This window comes from Staurois parvus, unplaced genomic scaffold (assembly GCF_062004578.1).
Source record: "Staurois parvus isolate SC_StPar_1 unplaced genomic scaffold, SC_StPar_1.0 ptg000449l, whole genome shotgun sequence".
NCBI lineage: Eukaryota > Metazoa > Chordata > Amphibia > Anura > Ranidae > Staurois > Staurois parvus.
Window position 1 is genome coordinate 769,748 of NW_028318245.1, and position 16,175 is coordinate 785,922.

At 45.4% G+C, this 16,175-nt stretch overlaps 1 protein-coding gene across 1 annotated transcript in view; it reads left to right on the forward strand.

Moving 5' to 3' along the window:
* LOC149453203 (uncharacterized) overlaps positions 1–12,944 on the forward strand; it is a 301,843-nt gene extending 288,899 nt beyond the window's left edge. The window contains exons 11-17 of the mRNA XM_089688609.1: positions 2,595–2,738; positions 3,150–3,317; positions 3,404–3,529; positions 3,613–3,814; positions 3,931–4,103; positions 4,212–4,284; positions 7,185–12,944. Of these exons, the coding sequence (XP_089544735.1) occupies positions 2,595–2,738; positions 3,150–3,317; positions 3,404–3,529; positions 3,613–3,814; positions 3,931–4,103; positions 4,212–4,284; positions 7,185–8,479 (2,181 nt within the window). The 3' untranslated portion in view covers positions 8,480–12,944. The remainder of the gene's footprint in view (positions 1–2,594; positions 2,739–3,149; positions 3,318–3,403; positions 3,530–3,612; positions 3,815–3,930; positions 4,104–4,211; positions 4,285–7,184) is intronic.
* Positions 12,945–16,175: the final 3,231 nt, after the last annotated feature.

The window sequence follows — 16,175 nt, forward strand, 5'->3', positions numbered from 1 at the left end:
TGATAGCGTCTGTCCTCCTACAGTTGGGTGATTGTTGGGATATGGTAGATGATAGCTTCTGTCCTCCTACAGTTGGGATACAGTAGATGATAGCTTCTGTCCTCCTACAGTTGGAGGATTGTTGGGATACAGTAGATGATTGCTTCTGTCCTCCTACAGTTGGAGGATTGTTGGGATACAGTAAATGATTGCTTCTGTCCTCCTACAGTTGGGTGATTGTTAAGATACAGTTGATGATAGTTTCTGTTCTCCTACAGTTGGGGGATTGTTGGGATACAGTAGATAGCGTCTGTCCTCCTACAGTTGGGGGATTGTTGAGATACAGTTGATGATAGTTTCTGTCCACCTACAGTTGGGGTATTGTTGGGATACAGTAGATGATAGCTTCTGTCCACCTACAGTTGGGGGATTGTTGGGATATGGTAGATGATAGTTTCCATCTTCCTACAGTTGGAGGATTGTTGGGATACAGTAGATGATAGTTTCTGTCTTCCTACAGTTGGGGGATTGTTGGGATACAGTAGATGATAGTTTCTGTCTTCCTACAGTTGGAGGATTGTTGAGATACAGTAGATGATAGCTTCTGTCCTCCTACAGTTGGGTTATTGTTGGGATATGGTAGATGATAGTTTCTGTCCTCCTACAGTTGGGTTATTGTTGAGATATAGTTGATGATAGTTTCTGTCTTCCTACAGTTGGGTTATTATTGGGATACAGTAGATGATAGTTTCTGTCCTCTTACAGTTGGGTTATTATTGAGATACAGTTGATGATAGTTTCTGTCCTCTTACAGTTGGGGGATTGTTGGGATATGGTAGATGATAGCTTCTGTCCTCCTACAGTTGGGGGATTTTTGGGATACGGTAGATGATAGCTTCTGTCCTCCTACAGTTGGGGGATTGTTGGGATACAGAAGATGATAGTTTCTGTCCTCCTACAGTTGGGTTATTATTGGGATACAGTAGATGATAGTTTCTGTCCTCCTACAGTTGGGGGATTGTTGGGATACAGAAGATGATAGCTTTTGTCCTCCTACAGTTGGGTGATTGTTGGGATACAGTAGATGATAGCTTCTGACTTCCTACAGTTGGGTGATTGTTGGGATATGGTAGATGACAGTTTCTGTCCTTCAGTTGGGTGATTGTTGGGATACAGAAGATGATAGTTTCTGTCCTCCTACAGTTGGGGAATTGTTGGGATACAGTAGATGATAACTTTTGTCCTTCTACAGTTGGATGATTGTTGGGATATGGTAGATGTAGCTTTTGTTTTAATGCAACGCATTTTGCATTTTTGATGCGCTTTTGCATTGCATTTTCCTCATATCACTTCCTACTGTTCTAACACAATTTTCATGCAATTTCCAGTGTGACTATTGATGCAACTTTGAGGAGACTTCGATGCGATTTTGGAAGTCCTCAAGCCTGGGTTCACAGAATTGCTTACTGGGCATCCCATATACTCTCTAACCCTATCCAAATTGTTTATCAGCTAAATAAAACCACAAAAATAAGCTCTTGGACTGGTTACTGACTGAGTGGAAGTCTGAAAATGCATGTTGTCTGGCTGTGCAGGAAAAAGGAGACCCAATACTTAGCGGCTCCTTCAGGAGGGGGAAGCACTATATAGGATTTAAAAGGATGCAGTTTTCTCCTGCTTTTTTTTAACTGAAGAACGCACCAAAAGCTGATCAGTGTGAAAGCCGCCATTCATCAAAACTGAGCTGAAAGTGCTCAACGGAATGGGGACATGTACTACGACCAGAGTGAGCAAACGCTGCACTTCCCATATTCTCCACTAGGGGGACCTTTAACAGGAAGTGATGTCACATACAAAACAGGAAGAACCGGGTGAGAGGTGAATTGGGGGAAGTAGAGAGGAGACATTGCTGGAACTGGCAGCAGAGGAGGTAATAAGATCTGATTTTCTATTTACACCCAGTAACCCCCCCATCATGTCCGTCCTCTTCCTCCACCGTCATGTCCGTCCTCATCCTCCATCGTCAGCTTGACATCTTTTAACTCTACAAGTCACTGCCCCACATATAATAAATAGATTGATGTTATTTTTTTCTATAGCTCCAACATATACCGCAGTGCTGTACAGAGAACACTGAGCCAGTCACATCAGTCTCTGTACCAGAGAAGCTTACACTTTAATGTCCCCTCCCACACAGTCACATCAGTCTCTGTACCAGAGGAGCTTACACTCTAATGTCCCCTCCCCCACAGTCACATCAGTCTCTGTACCAGAGGAGCTTACAGTCTAATTTCCCCTCCCCCACAGTCCCATCGGTCTCTGTACCAGAGGAGCTTACACTCTAATGTCCCCTCCCCCACAGTCACACACTATTATTATTAGACATTTATATAGCTCTGACATATACCGCAGTGCTGTACAGAGATCACTGAGCCAGTCACATGGTTTTGGGTGGAGTTATTGGCTCCTTAACATTGCTGTGTAGGTCTCTTGAATCCAATTGGTAAGTGAACCCTTTGTTATTCACAAGAGAGGGCATCATGGTGGATAGGGTGGCTGTTTTATGAATGTATTGTGTATTTCTCACCTAATTTTCTAGATTGGATAGGCTCTAGGAGAAGAATAACACAGAAACTGAGAGTAAGACAACTGTGGAAACATCTCCATGTGGACTAGGTGACCACAAGATGGGCAAGAGTCACGTGGCCAAGAGGATATTAGACCTCACCCTGGAGATCATCTACTTGCTGACCGGAGAGGTGAGGAGGATTCTGGGAGGTCACATGACATCACTCTTATCTCTAGTAATAAAACACGGACCTGACCGGAGAGGTGAGGAGGATTCTGGGAGGTCACATGACATCACTCTCATCTCTATTAATAAAACACGGACCTGACCGGAGAGGTGAGGAGGATTCTGGGAGGTCACATGACATCACTCTCTATTAATAAAACACGGACCTGACCGGAGAGGTGAGGAGGATTCTGGGAGGTCACATGACATCACTCTCATCTCTATTAATAAAACACGGACCTGACCGGAGAGGTGAGGAGGATTCTGGGAGGTCACATGACATCACTTAATTGCAAACATATCTAACTACAGAAGGGACAACACTATTCTAAGGGACTGTAAGCAATGATTATGTTTGTGTTCTCTTTTTACGTAGGATTATGAAGTAGTAAAGAAGGCATTTAATGAGCCTATCACACCCACCAGTCGGTCCAATGGGCCACCCAACATCACAGTGTCTCCTCTTCCCTCCATGAGAACAGAGGGAAACACCGAAAAGATTCTAGAGGTCACCAAGAAGATGATGGAGCTGCTGACAGGAGAGGTGAGCGGTGCCGGGAATTCTGGGACATTCTCCAGTAACAGACAAGGGATGTGTCTGGATGGTGACTGTATCATTGTGTGTGTCAGGTTCCTATAAGGTGTCAGGATGTCACTGTCTATTTCTCCATGGAGGAGTGGGAGTATTTAGAAGGACACAAGGACCTCTACAAGGACGTCATGATGGAGGACAAAAAGATCTCACAGCACCGCCAGGTAGAAGCCTAACAAGGTGTAAGTTGCGTTGTGGCCCGTAAAACGTCTGCCTCGTTACTATTGTTGTTTTCTTGTACATTCAGAGCGGAAGCCTGACTGATTTTAATATTATTGTAAAAGAAGAAGTTAATGATGAATTAGATGAGAATGACGACACAGATGAGTCAGAGTATTTAGAAGGACACACTGACTATTTCTCCATGGAGGAGTGGGAGTATTTAGAAGGACACAAGGATCTCTACAAGGACGTCATGATGGACAATCAGCCGCCCCTCACATCACCGGGTAAGAGGAGACTTTAATGTAAAGGAGAGATCAGTATGCAGGGTCCACCTAGATCCCCCATCATCTGATAAACACATATAAACAATAGATTCAGTCAGTGTGTGTGTTTCCTACAGATGGATCCAGTCATCCTCTGTATTCCCGGGATTCCACACAGGAAGAACACACCATCCCTCACCATCATCAAGTAGATGGATCCAGGAATGGGAACCCACCAGAGAGATGTCCCCATCCTCTGTATTCCCAGGATTCCACACAGGAAGAACACACCATCCTGCATGATCATCAGGTAGGTGGGACTCAGCATGTAAAGTTCAAAATAGACCACAAAGTATGAAAATTAATTTCTTTTTTTGTATTGTTTGGTAATATTTTATTTGTCATTTTCTGATTTCAGGATAAAAACCAGATTGGTATAAAAGTTGAAATTAAAGAAGAAGAGGAGGATTCTTCTCTATGCATTGGCACATGTAAGATAGAAGTACTAAATACAGAAACTGCTCATATTTTTGCTTTCACTTTAGGTTCAAGATGTGCAGATTAACAAAAGAGGTGGAGATATTGTGCACCATATGAAAGGCCCATCTCCATTCCTCAATATAATGTCATGTTCCCAACAAATGAGGAGGAGATACTGGACACCATATGAAAGGTCCATCTCCATTCCTCAATATAACATCATGTTCCCAACAAATGAGGAGGAGATACTGGACACCATATGAAAGGTCCATCTCCATTCCTCAATATAATGTAATGTTCCCAACAAATGAGGAGATACTGGACACCATATGAAAGGTCCATCTCTATTCCTCAATATAATGTCATGTCTCCAACAAATGAGAAGGAGATACTGGACACCATATGAAAGGTCCATCTCCATTCCTCCATATAATGTAATGTTCCGAACAAATGAGGAGATACTGGACACCATATGAAAGGTCCATCTCTATTCCTCAATATAATGTCATGTCTCCAACAAATGAGAAGGAGATACTGGACACCATATGAAAGGTCCATCTCCATTCCTCAATATAACGTCATGTTCCCAACAAATGAGGAGGAGATACTGGACACCATATGAAAGGTCCATCTCCATTCCTCAATATAACGTCATGTTCCCAACAAATGAGGAGGAGATACTGGACACCATATGAAAGGTCCATCTCCATTCCTCAATATAGCGTCATGTTCCCAACAAATAAGGAGGAGATACTGGACACCATATGGAAGGTCCATCTCCATTCCTCAATATAGCGTCATGTTCCCAACAAATGAGGAGGAGATACTGGACACCATATGAAAGGTCCATCTCCATTCCTCAATATAGCGTCATGTTCCCAACAAATAAGGAGGAGATACTGGACACCATATGGAAGGTCCATCTCCATTCCTCAATATAGCGTCATGTTCCCAACAAATGAGGAGGAGATACTGGACACCATATGAAAGGTCCATCTCCATTCCTCAATATAACGTCATGTTCCCAACAAATGAGGAGATACTGGACACCATATGGAGGGACCATCTCCATTCCTCAATATAACGTCATGTTCCCAACAAATAAGGAGGAGATACTGGACACCATATGGAGGGACCATCTCCATTCCTCAATATAACGTCATGTTCCCAACAAATGAGGAGGAGATACTGGACACCATATGAAAGGTCCATCTCCATTCCTCAATATAATGTAATGTTCCCAACAAATGAGGAGGAGATACTGGACACCATATGAAAGGTCCATCTCTATTCCTCAATATAATGTCATGTCTCCAACAAATGAGAAGGAGATACTGGACACCATATGAAAGGTCCATCTCCATTCCTCCATATAATGTAATGTTCCCAACAAATGCGGAGATACTGGACACCATATGAAAGGTCCATCTCTATTCCTCAATATAATGTCATGTCTCCAACAAATGAGAAGGAGATACTGGACACCATATGAAAGGTCCATCTCCATTCCTCAATATAACGTCATGTTCCCAACAAATGAGGAGGAGATACTGGACACCATATGAAAGGTCCATCTCCATTCCTCAATATAACGTCATGTTCCCAACAAATGAGGAGCAGATACTGGACACCATATGAAAGGTCCATCTCCATTCCTCAATATAGCGTCATGTTCCCAACAAATAAGGAGGAGATACTGGACACCATATGGAAGGTCCATCTCCATTCCTCAATATAACGTCATGTTCCCAACAAATGAGGAGATACTGGACACCATATGGAGGGACCATCTCCATTCCTCAATATAACGTCATGTTCCCAACAAATGAGGAGGAGATACTGGACACCGTATGAAAGGTCCATCTCCATTCCTCAATATAACGTCATGTTCCCAACAAATGAGGAGGAGATACTGGACACCATATGAAAGGTCCATCTCCATTCCTCAATATAACGTCATGTTCCCAACAAATGAGGAGATACTGGACACCATATGGAGGGACCATCTCCATTCCTCAATATAACGTCATGTTCCCAACAAATGAGGAGGAGATACTGGACACCATATGGAAGGTCCATCTCCATTCCTCAATATAGCGTCATGTTCCCAACAAATGAGGAGGAGATACTGGACACCATATGAAAGGTCCATCTCCATTCCTCAATATAACGTCATGTTCCCAACAAATGAGGAGGAGATACTGGACACCATATGAAAGGTCCATCTCCATTCCTCAATATAACGTCATGTTCCCAACAAATGAGGAGGAGATACTGGACACCGTATGAAAGGTCCATCTCCATTCCTCAATATAACGTCATGTTCCCAACAAATGAGGAGGAGATACTGGACACCATATGAAAGGTCCATCTCCATTCCTCAATATAACGTCATGTTCCCAACAAATGAGGAGATACTGGACACCATATGGAGGGACCATCTCCATTCCTCAATATAACGTCATGTTCCCAACAAATGAGGAGGAGATACTGGACACCATATGGAAGGTCCATCTCCATTCCTCAATATAGCGTCATGTTCCCAACAAATGAGGAGGAGATACTGGACACCATATGAAAGGTCCATCTCCATTCCTCAATATAACGTCATGTTCCCAACAAATGAGGAGATACTGGACACCATATGGAGGGACCATCTCCATTCCTCAATATAACGTCATGTTCTCAACAAATGAGGAGGAGATACTGGACACCATATGAAAGGTCCATCTCCATTCCTCAATATGTCATGTTTCCAGTAGATGAAGTGGTCATAGGTCTACCACTAATCTTTAGATCACAGAACTCTGTGAGGTTTTTGATTTTTAGAATAATGTACATGACACCTTAACTGCAAAAAAAGGAAACAATAAATGTGCTTTTTTATTATTAAGGTATTCCCTTTCAACAGGTCAATCCAATGCCTGGAACACCTCCAAGGAAACTCCTACATCATCTCCAGAGCAAGATCCCTCTAAGGCTGTGGAAACGTCTTCTAATAAGTCACATACGGTTACATACAAAGGCAACAAAAGATTCAAATGTTCCGAATGCGATAAATGGTTCAGGAAGAAAGCAGATCTTCTTAGACATCACAGAGGACACACTGGGGAGCATCCGTTCTCCTGTTCTGAGTGCGGGAAGTGTTTTACATTAAAACCAGAACTTATTAGACACCAAAGACGTCACACCGGAGAGCGACCGTATTTTTGTCCAGACTGTGGGAAATCCTTTGTAGTGAAATCCGAGCTTCTCAAACATTTCAGAGTTCACACCGGGGAGAGACCTTATTTGTGTTCGAAGTGCGGGAAAGCGTTTTCCCAGAAATATGCGCTCCTTGTACACCACAGAGTGCACACGGGCGAAATGCCATTTTCTTGCGCAGAGTGCGGAAAACGGTTCTTACGGAAAAGCACACTCATCAATCACCAGCGAACCCACACGACGGAGCGTCCATTTTCCTGTCTGGAGTGCGGCAAAAGCTTTAAACAAAGAATGTGCCTTTCCCGACATCAGAAGTTTTACATTCATAGCAATTCATTGTCGTGTTCAGAGTGCGGGAAAACCTTTAAAACGAAATCCGAACTTCTTGTACACCGGAGAGATCACACCGGCGAGAAAGTTTTCTCATGCTCGGAGTGCGATAAATCATTCCTCGCCAAATCGCAGCTTGTTATACACAAGAGATCCCACACTGGCGAGAAGCCCTTTTCGTGTACCGAGTGCGGGAGATGTTACTCGCAGAAAGCCAGCCTCAGTAAACATCTCCACCTCCACACGGGCGAGAAGCAGTTCTTCTGTCCGGAGTGCGGGAAAGGTTTCGTCAAGGAAAAACACCTCATTTGGCACCAGAGAAGCCACCTGGGCAAGTATCCTTACCCGTGTTCCGAGTGCGAATATTCGTTCAAGCTGAAATGCGAACTGATCCTCCACCAGAGAGGTCACACCGGGGAAAAGCCTTTCTCCTGCCCTGAGTGCGGAAAACGTTTTTCGCAAAAAGGAAACCTCAACAAGCATTTGAAGATCCACACCGGGGAGAAGCCGTTTACCTGTCCACAGTGCGGGAAATGTTTTATACATAAGGCGGACCTGCTGAGGCACCAGAGAAGTCACACGGGGGAGCATCCCTTTTCATGTCCGGAGTGCGGGAAGTGTTACACAAGGAAAGAAAATCTAATTATACATCAGAAAAAAAATGGCCATTGATGTCAGAGACCAGTGTGTGGTGGAATTCATTGGGCTGAGTTAGTATGGTCATTCAGCATTTGCATGACGAAGGTGAGAGCAGTATTTTGAGTTTGACTTTACACCTGTAGCTAGGCTTACTTTGTCTTTCTAGCCGTAGGGTTCCTAGGTCTGTCCCCACCCACCCTAGAGTTGTCCCCACCCACCATAGAGTTGTTTGGGTGTTCCTGGTCTCTTAATATTAGTGTCTTATGTAAGGGCTACATAGTCCACCACAAGGCGTAGAAAAAAGAAAAGAGGACCTCTTCTAGGATGACATGACCATTTCAGATGGAGATGTATGACTTCTTGTGGTCGGTAGACACCAAAAGCCACAGTAGAAAGCACTTTCACTTTCATTTCAGCAGAAAGCAAAAATCACCTTCAGAACACCTGCTAATCTCTGCAGCTGCAGGCACTATGGAGCAATTCATCTCCAAAGGCCACAGCAGAAAGCACTTTCATTTCAGCACCAAGCAAAAATCAGCTTCAGAACACCTGCTGATCTCTGCAGCTGCAGGCACTATGGAGAAATCCATCTCTAAAGGCTACAACAGAAAGCACTTTCCCTTTCATTTCGGCACCAAGCAAAAATCACCTTCAGAACACCTGCTGATCTCTGCAGCTGCAGGCACTATGGAGCAATTCATCTCCAAAGGCCACAGCAGAAAGCACTTTCACTTTCATTTCTGTACCAAGCAAAAATCACCTTCAGAACGCCTGCTGATCTCTGCAGCTGCAGGCACTATGGAGCAATTCATCTCCAAAGGCCACAGCAGAAAGCACCTTCATTTCAGCAGAAAGGCTGCTCCTGTATTTTCCTGCCAGCAGGGATTTTGCAGCCGTCCGGCCTCCTCGTTTTTTGACCACTTCCAGACCGGGACGATTCTGACACTTCTTTCCTACATGTAAAAAAAAAATCCATTTTTTTTTGCTAGAAAACAAATTAGAACCCCCTAACATGATATATTTTATACGCTGGGGCCCTTGAGAATAAAATGGTGGTTGTTCCGATTTTTTTTTTTAATGTCACATGGATTTGTTCAGTTTTTCTGGAAAAAAATACACTTTAATGAATTTAAAAAAAAAACATTGTTTTTGTAAAAATAGAAAAGATGACGGCGAGCAAATGGATGCCTAACATGTCACGCTTTAAAACTGCGCACACTTGTGGAATGGCGCCAGACTAAAAAAATCTCCGTAGGCGACGCTTTAAAAAGCCTTTACAGGTTACCGGTTGAGAGTTACGCGGGAGGTCAGGGTGCTAGAACGATCGCTCTCGCTCTGGTGTTTGTGGCGATACTACACACGTGCGGTGCGATCGCCGTGAAGGGACTGACGAGTTTGCTATCGTGCGCTAGCGTGGTGGAACGGCAGTTATTTATTTTGTTTGAATGTTTTTGAATGTATTTATTTATACATGTAAACAGCCCTTGTGGTAACAACAAGCAGCGACAGGTCCTCTTTACTGAGGCATCTGGGGTCTACTAGACCCCAGATGTCTCTTTTGCCCTTGAAAACTTCGGATGGGTTCAAAGCTTTCTTAAGTCTGTAAACAACGGAAGGGACAAAATCCTCGCCGCTTCCGGTTTCAAGCGTCGCACAGTGGGAGGAGTGACAGCCGCATCTCCCACTGCGTCTCGGGAGCAGGATGCCCCGGGCGCATCCTCACCGGGCTCCGCGATTACATGGGAGAGCTCGGTAAAAGCAGCAGGCCGGACGGGGAGATGCCCTTCCGTTAGCTGTAAAAGCAATCCGGCCAGGGGCAACCCTAGGGTTGGTGTCACCCCTTCGACTATCCCCGCAGGATGGATTGGATCTGCGGATTGAGCACAACGGATTGGAGTTCGATCCATTATGCTCCCCAGTCCGCAGATCCGATCCATCCTGAGGGGATCGTCGGCTTGCTTTAAAACTTACCTTTTCGTGGAGCAGGTCCAGTGTCACCCGCTGCGGCGAGCCCCCCCCCCCCCAAACCTGCCTAGGGACGTCACTGAATCCAGCGGCTCTTTTTTTTTGCCAGGTGCTTGAAAATGATATCTCGGCCATTGCTGCAGCTGCAGCGATCACTGCCGCTGTAGCAGTGACCAAGATATCACCGTTCCCATCCAAGGACGTTCAGGTACGTCCTGTGGACAGGAAGTGGCTAATGCACACAGAGTGCACAGGAAAAGGGGAGAGCAGCATGGTGAGACCTGACCTGAATGACGTTGTTACATCTTTGAGGTTGAATTGTTTCACAGTGCCCGCAGCTACAGAGGTTGGTGAGGGATTGTTTCAACACTTGGTGGAATCTTCCTCTTTGAGAACCATCCCTTAACCCCCAATTCTACAAAATCCTTCCTCCCAAGAAGTGGGGGGGGGTGTTAAAAGAGGACTTTCAATACACATGCATTATGTAGATCCAGATTGGGGTGATGGATCAACGCATTTCGTCAGCCTCGCTTCTTCAAGATCCACACCTTTTTATATATGCAACCAATAGAAATTCTGGGACTCCTATTTAATGATCTAATAAAGATGTTGGAGGTTTTTTTTATATTGATCTATCGGTGTATGCTCCTCTGGTGACACATTGAAGGTCCCCTGTTGACCACCTCCTGCTTCATGGGAGGAAGGATATTGTAGTATGATGTCAACACTAATTCACTGCTTGTTAGGAACATGTAAATGTTTTGTAGCCATAGTCTGGCTAGTGGCAAGAGACAAAACTGTACAGTCACCGGAGTTGTCCTGCAGGAATCCACTTTCATCATCGAGATGAACAGAGGTCCTCAGACAGTGGCTGAAGAAGTGAAGGGAGATCTCCGAAACACATTGGCTACCCTTTATCTTCCTGTTGGGACATTTTTATCAGCGGTATAACGGATCAAGGACAAATGTTTGGTGCTCTGTTTTCTGAGTTCACATGGATTTCTCAACTTGGATGGCCTCAACTTTGTGGAGGGCCATTCGTTTCAATGGTCTCAGTATAGTGGTCACAAGTAGTCAGGACTTACTGTTGTCCTTAGAGAGGATCTCCTCCTTTCCTGATCCACAGAATAGAAATGAACCAAAAGAGGGGCTTGGGGTCAATGGACTTGCATGGATATCATGCCAATCCAGATGGAGTGGAGTTATCTACGAAAGTAGCTTATGTAGTGTGTCAGGAGGTGGTCAGGACATACTGCAGTCCTATCACGAGATGGTAGTGTTAGAGAAGACCTCCTTTATCCCCGACCCTCAGAATAGACATAAGCCCAAAGAGGGGGCTCCATGGATTTGCGTGGATATCATGAAGCCCTTTCACTGCCAATCCTGATGGAGTGGAGTTATCTACGAAAGTAGTCTATGTAGGGCATAGGGAGGTGGTCAGGACATACTGCAGTTCTATCACGAGATGGAAGTGTTGGAGAAGACCTCCTCTATCCCCAACCCTCAGAATAGAAATGAGCCCAAAGAGGGGGCTTCATGGACTTGGATGGATGTCTTGTAACCCTTTCACTTCCAGTCTCAATGAATTGGAGTTATCTATGAAACGCATTGACCGCAATCTGTTACAGGTGAAGTGCAACACCCGGTATAATACAGATATGTAAGTAGTCTTTGTAGTGCATAGGGAGGTGCTCCGGGCATACTGTTGTCCTATCACGAGATGGTAGTGTTGGAGAAGACCTCCTCCTATCCTGATCCACAGAATAGATATGAATGCAAGGAGAGGCTCAGTGGACTTGTGTGGAGCTTTTGTAGCACTTTTCATCACCAATCCTGATGAAGTGGAGTTATCTACGAAACGCGTCAACCGCAATCTGTTACCAGTGAAGTGCAACACCCGGTATAATACAGATATGTAAGTAGTCTTTGTAGCGTATAAGGAGGTGGTCAGGACATACTGTTGTCCTATCATAAGATGGTAGTGTTGGAGAAGACCTCCTCCTATCCTGATCCACAGAATAGATATGAGCACAAGGAGGGGCTCAATGGTCTTGCAAGGAGCTCTTGCAGCCCTTTTCGTCACCGATTCCTGATGAAGTGGAGTTATCTACGAAATGTGTTGACCGCAATCTGTTACCGGTGAAGTGCAACACCCGGTATAATACAGATATATAAGTAGTCTTTGTAGTGCATAGGAAGGTGGTCAGGACATACTGTTGTCCTATCACAAGATGGTAGTGTTGGAGAAGACCTCCTCCTATCCTGATCCACAGAGTAGATATGAGTGCAAGGAGGGGCTAAGTGGACTTGTGAGGAGCTCTTGTAGCCCTTTTTGTCACCGATTCCTGATGAAGTTATCTACGAAACGCGTCGACCGCAATCTGTTACCAGTGAAATAGAACACTCAGTATAATACAGATATATAAGTAGTCTTTTTAGTGTGTCCAGAAAGGAATATTGTATTGTGCATCTTATGTGACTCTTTTAAAACTTTTATATGATGTGATTAATAAATGTAGAATTCTTTTTTATACTCGTGTGTCAAATTTTTGTCCTTGCGTGCTGGAAAATCCCCAGTTCTTTTTTTCTGCTGTAATCCTTTGGTGACCATTATCACCGAGACAGACAGGGAATGAGAATGCTACATGTTTTGGTTGCCATGAGACCAAAAGGTGAGGGGTATTCAGCCAATAGGGGGGCTGCATGCCATTGACAACTTAAAAATATGGGGGGATATCATCTCATTTCCGGTTGTGTCTCTGGGGCAGGTTGTGAAGGGAGATTCTCCTGGCAGGACACAGCAAAAAATAATCTGAGGCGGGGTTTAGGAAGGCCCTGTTCTACCCAAAAAATGTAAAAAATGCTCTTTCCTTCCCTCACACTGCAGTGCTCTGTGCTGGCAGAGCTGAGTAAGAGCCTCACACAGACTTGTAGAAGAAGAGAGGGGGTATGCCAGACCAGGACAGGGGTATGTCAGACAAAAGTGGGGGCATGCCAGACCAGAGATTGGGCATCTTAGAATAGAGAGGGGAACATGGCAGACCAGAAAGGGGGCATACAAGACCAGAGAGGGGGTATGTCAGACCAGAGATTGTGCATCTCAGAATAGAGAGGGGAGCATGTTAGACCAGAGTGGGGGCATATGAGACCAGAGTGGGGGCATGTCAGACCAGAGATTGGGCATCTTATAATACAGAGGGGAACATGGCAGACCAAAGAGGGGGCAGGTCAGACCAGAGATTGGGCATCTTAGAATAGAGAGGGGAACATGGCAGACTAGAGTGGGGGCATGTGAGACCAGAAAGGGGGCAGGTCAGACCAGAAAGGGGGCATACAAGACCAGAGAAGGGGTATGTCAGACCAGAGAGGGGGCATCTCAGAATAGAGAGGGGAGCATGTTAGACCAGAGTGGGGGCATGTCAGAGTAGAGAGGGGAGCATGTGAGACAACAGAGGGGGTATGTCATAGAGGGGCATGTCAGATCAGAGAGGGGGGCATGACAGACTAGAGAGGGGGCATGTCAGATCAGAGAGGGGAGCATGACAGATTAGAGAGGGGGCATGTCAGATCAGAGAGGAGGACACATCAGACCAGAGAGGGAGGCACGTCAGACCAGAGAGGGGGGCACATCAGACCAGAGAGGGGGGCACATCAGACCAGAGAGGGGGGCACATCAGACCAGAGCAGGGGCACGTCAGACCAGAGAGGGGGGCACGTCAAACCGGAGAGGGGTGCATGTCAGACCGCAGAGGGGGGCATGTCAGACCAGACAAGGGGGCACGTCAGACCGGAGAGGGGGTACGTCAGACCAGAGAGGAGAGCACATCAGACCAGAGAGGGGGGCATATCAGACCAGAGAGGAGGGCACATCAGACTAGAGAGGGGGGCATGTCAGTCCGGAGAGGAGAGCACATCAGACCAGAGCGGGGGGGCATGTCAGACCAGAGAGGAGGCGTTTAAGACCAGAGAGGGGGGCATGTCAGACCAAAGAGGAGGACACATCAGAGCAGAACGGGGGGCATGTAAGACTAGAGAGGGAGCACATCAGACCAGAGAGAAGGGCACATCAGACCAGAGAGGGGGGCATACAAGTCCAGAGAGGGGGCACTTCAGACCAGAGAGGGGGGCATACAAGACAAGAGAGAAGGGCACATCAGACCAGAGAGGGAGCACATCACACCAGAGAGGGGGCATGTTAGACCAGAGAGGAGGACACATCAGACCAGAGAGGGAGCACATCAGACCAGAGAGGGGGCATGTTAAACCAGAGAGGAGGACACATCAGACCAGAGAGGGAGCACATCAGACCAGAGAGGGGGCATGTTAGACCAGAGAGGAGGACACATCAGACCAGAGAGGGAGCACATCAGACCAGAGAGGGGGCATGTTAGACCAAAGAGGAGGACACATCAGACCAGAGAAGGGGGGCATACAAGACCAGAGAGGGAGCACATCAGACCAGAGATGAGTTTGACCTAATCATGTCCTCATGACACCATGATGGAAATATCCAGCAGGTCAATGTGTGGAGCTGAACCTCCCACCTCATAAATGGTATTCAATTATTTCAACCTGATCACGTACTCATGACACCGTGTTGGCAAAGTCCAACAGGTCAATGCATTGAGCTGAACCTCTAATCTCTTAAATGGTATTAGATGTGTTTAACCTGATCACGTCCTCATGACACCGTGTTGGAAATATCCACCAGATGAATGTGTGGAGCTGAACCTCCAACCTCATAAATGGTATTAGATGAGTTTGACCTGATCATGTCCTCATGACACCATGTTGGAAATATCCACCAGGTCAATGTGTGGAGCTGAACCTCCCACCTCATAAATGGTATTCAATTATTTCAACGTGATCGCGTACTCATGACACCATGTTGGCAATGTCCAACAGGTTAATACATTGAGCTGAACCTCCCATCTCTTAAATGGTATTAGATGTGTTTGACCTGATCATGTCCTCATGACCCCATGTTGGCATTGTCGATCAGGTCATTGCATGAAACTGAACTTCCAACCTCATAAATGGTATTAGATCACTTTGACCTGATCATGTCCTCATGACACCATGTTGGAAATATCCACCAGGTCAACGTGTGGAGCTGAACCTCCCACCTCATAAATGGCATTAAATGAGTTTGACCTGATCGTGTCCTCATGACTCCATGTTGGCATTGTCGATCAGGTCATTGCATGAAACTGAACCTCCAACCTCATAAATGGTATTAGATCTCTTTGACCAGATCACGTCCTCATGATATCATGTTGAAAATATCCACCAGGTCAATGTATGTAGCTGAACCTCCCACTTAATAAATGTGGGAGGTTCAGCTCTATAGTTTGATCTGATCATGTCCTCATGACACCATGCTGGAAATATCCACCAGGTCAATGTGTGGAGCTGAACCTCCCACCTCATAAATGGTATTCAATTATTTCAACGTGATCGTGTACTCATGACAACATGTTGGCAATGTCCAACAGGTTAATACATTGAGCTGAACCTCCCATCTCTTAAATGGTATTAGATGTGTTTGACCTGATCATGTCCTCATGACCCCATGATGGCATTGTCGATCAGGTCATTGCATGAAACTGAACCTCCAACCTCATAAATGGTATTAGATCACTTTAACCTGATCATGTCCTCATGACACCATGTTGGAAATATCCACCAGGTCAACGTGTGGATCTGAACCTCCCACCTCATAAATGGTATTAAATGATTTCAACCTGATCACGTCTTTATGACA